The following is a 13,228-nucleotide window of genomic DNA, read 5'->3' as shown; positions in this document are numbered from 1 at the left end:
ATCCTCATGGGCCACTGGCCTGTGCGAGGATCTTATCAAACAGAATAAGGGAGAGAGTCGATACAGTACGAGGTTGATTGTACTGATAAAAAGTGCAACGATCACAGACAGGATTTGAACCTGCACTATCTCTCACTCAGACTCAAAGTCCAACGACTTAGACCACTCGGCCATCAGCACTCCCGAACAACTCGGGTGTTATATTATATTTTTAATTAAAATAAGAGGTTTTCAGACATTTGATATTGTTAATGTTACAAATGTAGAACTCTACATTTCAAAGATTGGGTGTTTCTTTAAATGTTACAATTATTTTAGGTTTTCATTCTTTTTTTATTCCCTCAACGGTTTCTAATGAAATATTCCCATTCATAGCAATGTTACAAAATTGTGCTACTGACATAATATTTCTTCTCAACGCATTTGTACTGTTTTATTCTGTTACTTGCCATACTATTATGCAAAAAGGTGGAGGAGAGTCCGACCAGTCGGCCTTGGTAGAGGAGTCCCCCTATAACTGAGGCGCATTTTAATTTAGTCAATTGCGGGCGTGCATTGAGACAGGAGGTGGATTTTTATAACATGTTATTTTTGTATGGTGTTATTGTGCCAACATGGAGCAGACCATTGAGCAACATTGCACTATGAAGTTTAGCTTTAAACTTGGGAAATCCGTGTTTGAGGGCCTTGAACTCATTTAACAGGCTTATGGGGATGATCCCTTAAGATGTACAAGAGTTTTTGGGTGGCACAAAATGTTTAAAGGAAGGCCGGGAGCTTGTTGAAAGCAATCACCGCATCGAACGCCCGACGACCGGTCGAATCGATGCTCAGGTGGATAAGGGTGAAAACAGTTTTGGATTCTGACAGGCATTTAACCATCGCCCTTATTAGTGAGGAGACCGGCCTTTCAGTCTGAACCTTCCACACATTGTTACAGAGAATTGCAATGAGGAAAGTGTGCACGAAACTGGTACTGAAAGTTTTTTTGAAGATTAAGTAATTGTAATGATACCTGCAATAAATTTTTATTTTTGGAACCAGTCCCAATACTTATTGAACAGGCCCTGTATAAAGACAGTACTTATGTGGCCTTCTAAAAAAGTTCTATACTGGAGCTGAATTTGGTCAGTACTTTTTTAAAAATTTGAATATACACTGTGATATAAATGGACATTCTCAGAGTATAATATCATACTTCAATGTGGAGTAGAAATACATATAGTATGTCATTTTTAAATTCAAAACTTACCATATCTTGTAAAAACATTAATACATTTCAAGCAGAATTGTCTTTTTTCTAAAATTTCTATACAGGATTTCTAGCTTAAATGTTCATTCAGTTCAATACACAAGAAATAAAAAGTTTCAGTTTTCTCAATGAAATTATATTCAAATAGCTAAATTAAATTAATTATTTTGAAATGTTCTAAAATTTATAAACTGTGTTCTTCATTTGCAGGCCATTGAAACTGGACCAAACATTTTCCATAATTTTATTTTTTCTAAGATTCATGTTTGATTCTTTAAGAATTACTGATGTGCCATTAACATATAAAGTTAAATTACTGTCAATTTTTGTCATATAAACTAAAAACAAAATAGGACCAAAATAGAGCCTTGTCCCCACCCTAATTCAATATGCTTCCAATCACATTTATATTTTATGTTGTTGGTAAAAATAATAGTTTTTGTCTTCTGTTTCAAAGATAAGACCTAAACAAATAAGTTCGAGTTGTTTCCATTTATTCCACAGAATTATAGTTTTTGTAAAAAAATTATGTATATATATGACTAAAGGCACTAGACAAATCATAGTATACTCTAACTGTGGCCTGCAATCCACCCAAGCCATTTGCTACATCTATAACTGTTTAAGTTAGACTAAACATTTTGAAAAGTTTGAATGTTTGACTATGCAAGATAGGACTATAATTTATACAACATTTCTTACATATTTTGACCTGACAAATCAAATTGTAAAGTTTGATAGAATAATTTTCAGACACCCTGTTTAATGTTTTAATTACATTTGTATCAAAAATAAAAATAAATACAATCTTTCTCAACTTTTGAACAAGAATTTTCTTGAACATGTAGTTTGAACTATATTTTTGTCATCTCTATAGTAGAAAAAGTAAATATATGTCAATACATTGACAGGAATGTTAAAATTTCAATAAAATAAATGAAATATAATTAAAATTAATGGTTTACTAACATATTTGGTATTAATTAATTTACACGATTTAAAAATAAACCATAAAACCAAGATTTAAAGAAAGCTATTCTTTAAATTTTAAACTCCTAAATGAAATTAATAATATTGTTTGGATGTATCTATTTGTTCTACAGACATGTCAAATTTACTTGAAAAAATCATCTGGATAGCTTCAAATTCATCAATCAGATGGCCATAGTCCATGTATGGATAAATACACTAATGGATAGAATTTTCCAGAGGATTCACATAGTTAAGGATAAATGTAAGATAAGGCCATGTAACCCTAATATCACCTTAGCATTTTCTATTCTATTCTATACTGATCTCGGTCTCACAAAATGAAAAAAAATTCCACTGAAACTTGAAAATCAACTTCTGCCATTTGGGAATAATCTTTTTATTACTAGGTAATTAGAGATGTACAATGTAGAACTGTATACCTGTCCTTCCCCACCACCACTGATAATCTTGCAGTTGTCTGTAGTAATTGCGATGGCTGACACACCTTTATTGTGAGCACTCAGTATGGTGAAAATTAGGCGTCCTGATTGAGGAGTGAATGCTCTGATAGTCCCATCATTCCAAGCTACAACATCATTTCACTGTATAATGTGTTACTTTATGTTTCTTTTTGTCTCATTATGTGTTTTAAAATGTATTTAATTATGATTACAAGAAAATCTCTCTGTCTACTAACTTGTATATACCAAAAATACTTATAATATACGAATACTATTATACAGATAGCAAACAGATAATGTTTTGTAGTATAATGAATAAAACAAACATCAAACTGATCTTGGAAATTCCAAACAGAAGTTTACCATAAGATGAGAAATGCTGATTATCTTTGGTTCAATTATAGTAAAATAATGTAAACTACTCAACAACAAGAATTGCCTTGGTACTCACTTAACCCTCTCAGTGCCACATACAATAGTCAGGTTGTAATATCGGTTACAGGATCAGATCAATAAATCAATTAATTTTGTTGCAAATGACATATATTAATATTTTAGTTACTATTTTAAATACATTTTTACATAGGAATTGGATAATAGGTTAATAATCTATAACAATATTGAAAACAGAGAACTATCAGCCATTTAACTTGAAACGGGGCACCTAGATATACAGCTAAATCCTAAAAGTAGCTAGTTGAAGAAATTCATCCTACCCCACTGAGCTAGGCTTTAACCAGTATATGATTAAACATGATCTAAACACCCAGCTAGCCAAAAATTCTTCAAATTACACATTTCAGTATTAGTGCAATATTTGATGAATGGATTGTTTTACACCTTTAAAGCCATAACATGTCAAAGCATTGGAAAGTTTTAAATCATTATCTTAAAAATAATGTAAATTACGATTGTTATTGCATTCATATAATGTACAACCAATGGTTTGGAGAGGTACAAAAACAACATAAATATTATATTTTGTTATAGCTGGACAGTAAATTATTTTTATTTCTGATTGTTTAGTTTCTCAGAAGGAAGAAGATTAAAAAAAAGGGATTAAATATATTTTTCCTCAAGTGTTGCAAACCATGTTAATTTAACAAAACCATATGAATAACAAAATATTTTTTCTATTCCACTTCCAAGACCACATTTAACAATATATAAGTAATTTTACACTTACAATACACCACGTCCTTATAACTTAACTGTAAGCAAATTTTTCCAGTACAACAAAAAATTAAATTACATCATGAAAATTAAAAAATGGGTATGTGAAATTGAAAATATTGAGGATATATTGTCAATTTAAACTGTTGAGTTGATATTATTTAAGTTTTGTTCATATGTATGGGTATCTATATGTTCATGTGTATGCTGTATGTGTGAGTATGTTTGTATGTATATTCGTGTGTATGTATGTAATTCATGTGTTAAGGTGGGTTTACATTAGCATGTAGAAGTGGCGTCACTCAGCCGCGCCAGTTGGTAGTGTTGCGCCACTTTGGGTTTACACACATTTGAGTGGAAACCCAGCTCGCCACTGTAATGGCGTCAGTTCAGTTCTGGTATTGTTCTGTGACGAGTAAAAATGTCCTGATTGTATAGAAAATATTCGGAGTGCGGTAGCAACATCGATTTCCCTGTTGGGTGAGGAGTTAGCTGATGAAGCAAACGAAATATTTTTGCGGTTTACGACCTAGAAAACCTAGGTCGTGTTGGACAAGAAAAATGGATTTATAGAAGGACAAACCTTGGTGCATCAAAACTTCTGGAAGAACTTGCAACCGAAGATGTAGACAGCTTTAGAAACCACCTAAGAATGTCCGAGTTGAAGTTTGAAGAGCTGTTAAAACACGTTGCTCCTCCTCGTATTCAGAAATTAAATACAAGGATGAGAATGGCTTTACCTGCTAAAATAAAGTTACAAAATTACCTTGAGGTATTTGGCTACAGGTGACTCGTTCTCTTCTTTGCAGTACCTGTATCGTGTTCCAAAGTGCACAATTTCTAAGTTTGTACCTGAAGTGTGTGAAGCTATATACGAGGCTCTAATTGAATACTTAAAAGTAAGTATTTAGTAATAATACAATGTAAGGGGTAAAATTTAAACTAAATGAGGTTATTGAAACTGTATTTTTATTTATTTTTATACAATACAAAAATCTACTGAAAAAAGGAATATTGAAAAACAAAATAAACTCAAAACGTCATACGTTTATAACATACTAAGGGCTTCACTTAAGATATCTTTTGTGCCAAGTTCAATTGAATCTTCTTGATTTGGAGACACCATGGAAGAGGAATGTAGTTAAGGTGTCTTCCCATTGGTAGTGTGACCATGGAATTACCGCGAGCAACGGTCATCCTCCTCGTTCATGAGGCACGTTTGAACTTTTTTGCATTACTGCCAAAGCATTTATCTCGGGAAGCTTTTTTAGCTGACTGGCAATAAACTGGCCGAACAATTCATACTCGCACATATCTTTTTTTACGTTCAGGTGCAAGAACCTTATCTGAAATGTCCTTCAGTTGTTGTACTGCGTTCTGTATTTTTCCTAGGCGTTCACCAGCTAATTTTCTTGATATCGGTTTTGGCGTAAGGAATTTGCTTAGAAACACTTGAGGGCTTCTCACTTATAATACGACCAGTAGAAGTAGATGGAATAGATGAAGAAGGGATATCTTGAACATCTTCAAAGATAGTTTCTTCATCTTTGTCTGCATCATCTTGCTGAACTTGAGTGCTTGATTGCTCCTGAAAATAAAACCTGAGATGTACCGTACAGACGAACTTTTAGTAACATTAGGTGAAGTAAAAAAAAGTAGAATCTACTTCATCTATTATTATTGTATTGTTCGAACAATAGACCAAGTAGATTCCGCTTTTTATTAACTCCACACCCAATTGATATATAATATGTCAATAAATGCAAGTGTTGTTTTCATATTACCTACTCTTACTAATATAATACGATTGTGTAAGGCCGTAATAATTAAATGTACGGTTGTTTTTAGGGTCCTACTTCAGAAGAGGAATGGCAAGAAATTATGCAAGGATTTTCAAGTAGATGGAATTTTCCACGATGTTGCGGAAGCATCGATGGTAAACATGTCTCTATAACGATGCCCAAGCAATTCTGGCTCTGACTTCTACAACTAACTACAAAGGTTCATTTTAGTACAATACTTTTCGCAGTTGTTGATGACGCTTATTGCTTCACCTACATAGACATTGGAACAAACGGACGTGTATCAGATGGTGGAGTGTTGGCAAAAAGTGGATTTCAAGAAGCCATAGACAGCAAAAAAATTAAAGTTACCAGCAAATGCTTTGTTTGTTGCTGATGACCGCATTTCCCTTAAGGGAGTACATTATGAAGCCATATAATACTCGATCTGGTCCTTTGACTATAAAACAAAAGGTTTTCAACTATCGTCTATCTAGGGCTCGACGCATAGTTGAAAATGCATTTGGAATTCTTGCAGCCAGGTTTCGTATATTTGAGAGGCCCATTCCGCTAAGCCCAGACAAAGTAGACTCATTAGTGAAAGCAAGTGTAGCAATACGTAACTGGCTGCGAATAACAAGTCCTGGTGTGGTATTTTTACAGGGGATGTGTTGATGAAGAAAACATAGACACGGGTGAAATAGTAACCTGGCTCATGCGTCGAACAGTACAAAAATGAAGGATTGGTTAGTGTGAAAGATAGATCACAACCTCGAAACCCACCCAACAAAGGCAGCAAAGGAGGTTAGGGATAAACTCGCAGATTGGTTTATGGGGGAAGGGAGTGTTCCTTGGCAACTGCAGTTCGTAAATGATAAGGCTGTTTTGAAAAAATCATAATGTTCTTATGTTAACAACTACTGTAATTTAATAAACAAAAATAAAAGTTTGATACAATTGTGATTATTTTTAGTTGTGTCATTGGTAAAAGTTTAGTTTAGCTACTTATATTATTTTTTAACGTTTTTTCAACCAAAAATCTGTAAAATTCTTTTATGGTTTTAAATAAATTTGTATGAAAATTAATTTCCTTTAATAGTACTAATGAAATGTTGGCGTACATACCTGAGAAAGTCCTATTGATTGGCTCCCTCGAGATTGGACAACACCTCCAATTGATTCGATCCATTGTTGAGAACCATCTCAGCGTCGGAACGTATACATCATCGAGACCTGCCCCTGAGACTTTTGCTTTTATAGATCTTAGTCAGCTCGTTGCTGTATGTGTTGCGAAGAACGCGTATTTTATCTTTAGCCTTCTTGACTGTGAAATCTCGTTTCTCCCATACCACGGACAATTTCTTCCCATGCGTGTTCTTTTGCATTTCTGTCCTTTGTATTCGTCTACTTTATAGTCCCATAAGCAACGGTACAGCTCATACAACTCTAGAAATTTTTCAATTTCGGACAATTTCCATTTTTCTTCCCTTTTTCCTCTCTCTTCTTGCTTTCCTTTACGTTTTTCTTCACTAATACTTTTCGGCCTATCTTCACTTTCATCACTATTCTTCTCAACTCTTTCATTATATTCTTCCCCTAAGGTTCCTGCACTGTCATATTCTACGTAATCTGCCATAACTCAACAAAAACCACTACACTGCTCGAAATGTTTTTACTGAATTTTCATTGAGCTACACAATACCTAGTGGGCTTGAACTGGCACTCCAATGTGACTGGCGACCACGTGTAGTTGTTTACACTTCCACTGCAGGTGGCGCGCCATTTCAACTGGAGCACCACTGTCTAGTGACACCACTAATATATGTCGGAACAAATATTGATGGCGTCAGTTCGAATGATGCGCCATTTCACATCTCCACTAAAAGTGCGCGCCATTTCAGGTTTACACGCTCCATTTTTCTCGCCACTTGACAGCCAGTAAAAGTGACGCCACTTTTACATGCTAATGTAAACCTAGCTTAAGTTGCTTTGTAAAGTACCAAATGGAATATTTATTTTAACCTGTTATTATAATTTGTATTTATTTGTGTTTACATGTATCATGTTAGTTACATTTTTTCATGTATTTGTTTTTGAATTATTTCATTGTTTTATCAGTTTTAATTTGTAAGCATTAATTGGTCTGTTAAGCAAGACTTTAGTAAAGAATGATAGTAAAGAATATTGGCATTAGCAGAAGGTTTTTGAAATTTATGTTATAACTCTTTAGTATTACTGTATACAGTGATAAAATATCTGACATTATTATTTTTATAAAATTGTTATAATTTTCCTTTGTGCACAACTGTCTTTATAATAATTAAAATAACTTAAATAAAACCCTTTCAGGCATTGTTTATGGGATCCATTTATTCCCATAAGATGCAATTTGGTAAATATGTTTTGTTCTCATTGTGTTTGGTACTGTTATGCATGTTGTTGTAGTGTACCTGTATTGTTACATTAGTAGGAAGTGACCTACTACTATTGGACATGTCTGGGCAGCAATGCAATGTATCACGATCTATCCAGAATCACTGTTATAACTTAGTCCGTAGCACAACTACTATACCACCTCAGGCAGAATTGTAATATGTAATGGTTACACTAATGGTTGAATTATTTTGAAATACGTATATTACGACTTTTATAAATAAAAAAGAATTATTAAATTTATCTTTTTGCTTTATTTATTTATTTAACCAGTACTTTGCCCTTGCTTTACTAGCTATTGATATAAATAAATAAACGTTTGATTTACAATAATTGCTATTGAGTTTATTTGTCACATACAGGGTTTCGTGGATTATACTGCCATGGGCACATAAAACAAATTATATCCAACATAGGAAAAATTGTGGTACGTGTTAAATTTGAATTTATACAAAATAGGTTTCAATTTTGAAAAATTTGTAATTATAAATTGGGTAGTTCTTACTTGAGTTCAAATCCAGTTTTACTTTGTATGTTCCATTGACACTTATTCATCTTCCAATCATCCTTGTCGGCTTAGTGTAGGTTTAATACTGGTAGTAGTAATCTTTGCAGATCTGAGAGTTCTGGTTGTCATCCAATATTCAAGTGTTCATCATCTAGTAAATGTCTTTTCTGTTCTTGGATTCAAAAATCTAGATTCACTAATTTAATACAAATAATAAAAGTATTACTGTATTTAATAACTCAAATGTTTATTAACTTTGATGAGAAATGCTTCTTCTCAGTCTCCTATTAAGCCATCTTTCAAAAGAATAAAAATTCCATTATTGTAAAGTCACCAGCTGATCTAAATTCACTTTATAACTCCAGGTGTTGTAAACTTACTTTGCATAACAATCTCCTTGATATTAAGATTTTATTAAGAAATTATTATATATATGTATATATTTTTTTTATCTGATGATTAAATTTTACAATAGTTTATGTATTTCTATATATATATATATATATGATAATTTGTTTTATGTTAATTTTAACTCTAAAATAGGTTGCTAGTTTTTCTTAAATTTAAAATCTATTAATTTATATATGTTTATTGTAAGTTATCAAAATTGCATGGGTGTATGTTCTTCTTCTTGTATGGATTCCTGTGTATGTGTGTACTGTATGTGGTATAAACTCCTAATATATATATTTATATATATATATATATATATATAATATATATATATATATATATATTAGGAAATATATAAATATATTTCCTAAACATATCTTTGTTTGTTAATAAGTTGTTTGTTGTTTGTAAGTTAAACATATGTTTGTTAATCTTTTATAAACAAACATAAAATAATATGAACTATTCACTTTTCAAAACAAAACTGTAACAGTGTTATGGATACGATATGTTATGGATAGTTTTATATATATATATATATATATATATAGTTTTAAACAGTCTCAAACAAGTCTTGGAAATCAATCAGAAATCAATAATCTTTATTCTTGGACTTAGAGAACAGAATTTGCGTCATACAGTTATTACATGATGTGAAATCAAGGACTTTATTTTTCTTTGTTCATGTGGTTAGGTGTTCCTCCAGGTGACAAACTCTTCTAAGGTGTAGAAGGAGTGTTCTAGCAACCATTTGGTGAGAATGTTTCTTGAAGTTTTTTCTCTTGGTGGATCCTTTTTAACTGCTCAGGCAAGAGGTTTTGAACAGCCTTGCTCCTGCATAGCACGGCTTCTTCTCATAGAGAGTCAGGTGGTGAATTGGCATGGCAAAGTTTGTGGTGTTCCTGGTGTTGTATTGGTGATTATCTCCTAGTTTCTGATGAAATTTCTCTATGTGGCATGTTTGACCACTTCTAGGATGTAGAGTGATACTACAGTAAGGATTTTTAGTTCTTCAAAGGCGCCCCGACAAGTGTCATATGGGTTAAGACCTAATAATGTTCTTACTGCTTTCTTTTGTAGTTACCAATATTCTTTGGACGTTTCTGGCAGAGGAGTTTCCCCACACTATCAGCCCATACCTAATATGCGACTCAAATAGCGAGTATTATGCTATTTTAGCTGTTTCTAGATCACTAGAGCTCTTTATTCTTTTGAGTGCATATAGGCTGGTGTTTAACTTTCCGCAAAGCTGGTCTTACGTGTGATGTCCAGGTGAGTCTATTGTCTATTGTAACGCCAAGATATTTTGCTTCGCTTTTAAGTTCGAGATCTGGAAGCCAGGTAGCTCTGCAGTTTCTATTTCCAAAGTTTAGTTGTTGAGTTTTGTTCTCATTCAGGATCAGGTAATTTTGATGACAGTACTGCTTGGCCATGTTGAATGTTACGAAGGATGAGATTTCCAGTCTGTTTTGTCTGTTTTTCAGTAACCAGGAGTGCCGTGTCATCTGCGTACATTATTGTTTGGCCATATTCATGCAGATATTTTGGCAGGTCGTTTGTAAACAGGATAAAAAGAATTGGTCCCATTACCGAGCCCTGAGGAACACCTCTTGTGATTGGGAGAGTGAAGATTCTTGCTATGCTGGCGGTGTTTTTCATAGTGTACATTAGTTCAACTATCTGTGTTCTGTCGGTCAGATAGCTTGAGAACCACTTTGCAGCATTACCTTTTATTCCCATTGTCTTCATTTTATTCAGTAAGAGGGAGTGGTCTAAATGTGTCAAAAGCTTTGCTATAATCCAAGAGGAAACCAGTGACCGATGCCCCTTCCTCTAATTGGTCGATGATATGCTCAACTAGGTTTGTAAGGGCTGTGTTTGTTGATCTCCCGTTTAGAAAACCGTGTTGTTGAGTGCAGAGGATGTTGTTATTGATCAAATGACTCATGAGTCGGACAAGCATTGCCTTTTCAATTACCTTGGATATAGTTGATAGAATAGATATTGGTCTATAGTTTCCTACTAATGTAGTGTCCCCCTTTTTTGAATTTTGGAATTACCTTAGATTTTTTCAGGGCATTTGGAAAAAAAACGCCCCTCCTTGAAAGATAGGTTAACTATGTATGTTAGAGGGATGATAATCTCCTCTTTGCAATGTTTTAGTAACTTTGAGGAGATCTCATCTAATCCTGATGATGGCTTGCCTTAAGGTCAGAGATAATTTTTGATATTTCTGACACTGTGTGGTTGGATTTAGTATCAGTTGCTGGTGTATTTGCGAGTACAGGTGGTTCTTTTTCCAGGTTAGGCATTTGGTGGTTACTAATGGCTTTTTCTGCAGCTGTGCTAAAGTGATTGTTTAAGATGCTCGGCCCACCAGGAGTGGATCTTTAATCAACCTGTTATCAACTGTCAATTCAATCGGTTTTGTAGACTCACTGTTCTTGCATCTCTCATAATTGATTATACTCCAGACGGCTTTTTTTTGTTTTCTGCATTCTGAATGAAGTTAGATGTGGCTTCCTTTTCTTGAGTGCTTCAGTCTAAGGTCATATTCTTTCTTTGCTTGTGCTGTAATTTCCTTGTCTGCCAGTACACCACTTCTCACTTCATTTTCCAGAGCCTGGAGGTAGATATATTTAAGTCTGCTTGCTTCTTGATCAGGTGTCTTGTGGTAAGAATCGTCTTCTGGGTCTAAATTTCATCAAGGGACATGCGACATTGAGTGCCCAGTTAAGTATGTCAATAAAATTGCTGTATGATTCGTCAACATCTAAGACATTCAATACATTCTGCCATAATTCATCCTTTAAGACTAGTTTTAGATGGTTAAGATTTGTTTGAGAGAAAAGTCTTTTTGTTGAATTGGGGAGAACTTTATTTTGTGTTTGCATATTTATATGGCAGGCCTGGGCAGTGTGATCCGATAGGCCAGTGGTTATGACTTCTGATTGGATGTCTTTATTGTTCATGTTTGTACATATGAAGTCAATGGAAGTTGAAGTGTTATAGGTTACTCTGGTTGGAGGCAGACTTAGCCTTCGGATGTTGTGACTAGCTAGCATGTTTCTTAATTCTATTTTTCCTATATTTTCAGACAAGTCATCTATGTTTATATCTCCCATGACCACAACAGGACATTTCCATGTAGGTATCTTGTCGAGTGTCTCAGACAGGGTGTCAAGGGCTATGTCAAGATTTCTGTTTGGCGGTCTGTACACTCCCAAAAGGAAGAAATGAGTTTTTCCGAGGTTGATGCGCACCATGCAGATTTCACAAACCTTTTCAATTGTTTTGTCAGAAATGTCTAGATTTTTCAACTGTATTTCCCAGATTGTCATTAACATAAATTGCCAACCCCCTTTTCTACTAACTTCTCTTGAGAAAACCCGCTTTCAGTGTGTAGCCATTAATCCTGGTGCTGGTCAGCTCTTCACTTCTAAGACCATGTTCTGTTAAGACAACTAGACTGGGCTTTTTGGTTTCAAGAAGGTCATTCAGTCTGTTAGTTTTCCTTTGGAGATGGTTTATGTTTTGGTGCAGGATTTTTAACTTTCTGTGAAAGTTGGATTTCTTTTGGTTGTGCAGTAGAGAATTTATGAATATCTTTGTTTTGTAGTATTTTAGTTTGCTTGTGCTCCTGGGTGGTTGATCTAAAAAAGTCTGAGGCGATTTGTTTCTATTGGAGTCCTCAAAAAGCTTGTCATCGGTATCTTTGTGATTATTGCCTCCTTTTCTCGTATGAATTTTAATCTGTTCAAAATTTTTCTCAAAGAATTTTTCATACGTTTCTCCCTCTTCAAGTTTCTGTGCTGTGACTGGTGGCTTAGTGGTCCTACCGCTATGCCTTCTTGTGTAAGACGAGACGATTTCTTCAGCAGTTCTGGTGGTGAGTAGCTGTCAGGTTGGTATATCTGAGCCTCGACCAGGATTTGGTCATTGTCGTTATTAGATATAGAGTTTTTACTTGTGGTGTTTGGTATATATGATTTGCTGTATCCGCTCCAGGTAGATTCTTATGGATGATATCTTCTTGGAGTGTGTCTTATGCCCGCGTGTGTCATATCCATAACACTTTTTTATTTATAAAAGTCATAATACGCGTAATTCAAAATAATTCAACCATTAGTGTAATCCATTACATATTACAATTCTGCCTGAGTTGGTATAGTAGTTGTGCTACGGACTAAGTTATAACAGTGATTCTGGATAGATCGTGATACATTGCATTGCTGCCCAGACATGTCCAATAGTA

At 34.2% G+C, this 13,228-nt stretch overlaps 1 protein-coding gene across 1 annotated transcript in view; it reads right to left on the bottom strand.

Moving 5' to 3' along the window:
- The window catches only part of LOC124371113 (cilia- and flagella-associated protein 52-like), a gene marked incomplete at its 5' end in the record, with an annotated part of 44,481 nt that overhangs the window by 17,572 nt on the left and 13,681 nt on the right, over nt 1-13,228 (bottom strand). The window contains one exon of the mRNA XM_046829427.1: nt 2,665-2,810. Within this exon, the coding sequence (XP_046685383.1) occupies nt 2,665-2,810 (146 nt within the window). The remainder of the gene's footprint in view (nt 1-2,664; nt 2,811-13,228) is intronic.

The sequence above is a fragment of the Homalodisca vitripennis genome, unplaced genomic scaffold (assembly GCF_021130785.1).
Source record: "Homalodisca vitripennis isolate AUS2020 unplaced genomic scaffold, UT_GWSS_2.1 ScUCBcl_909;HRSCAF=3852, whole genome shotgun sequence".
NCBI lineage: Eukaryota > Metazoa > Arthropoda > Insecta > Hemiptera > Cicadellidae > Homalodisca > Homalodisca vitripennis.
The sequence above is the reverse complement of the archived record's forward strand: the minus strand, read 5'-3'. Positions and strand labels throughout refer to the sequence as shown.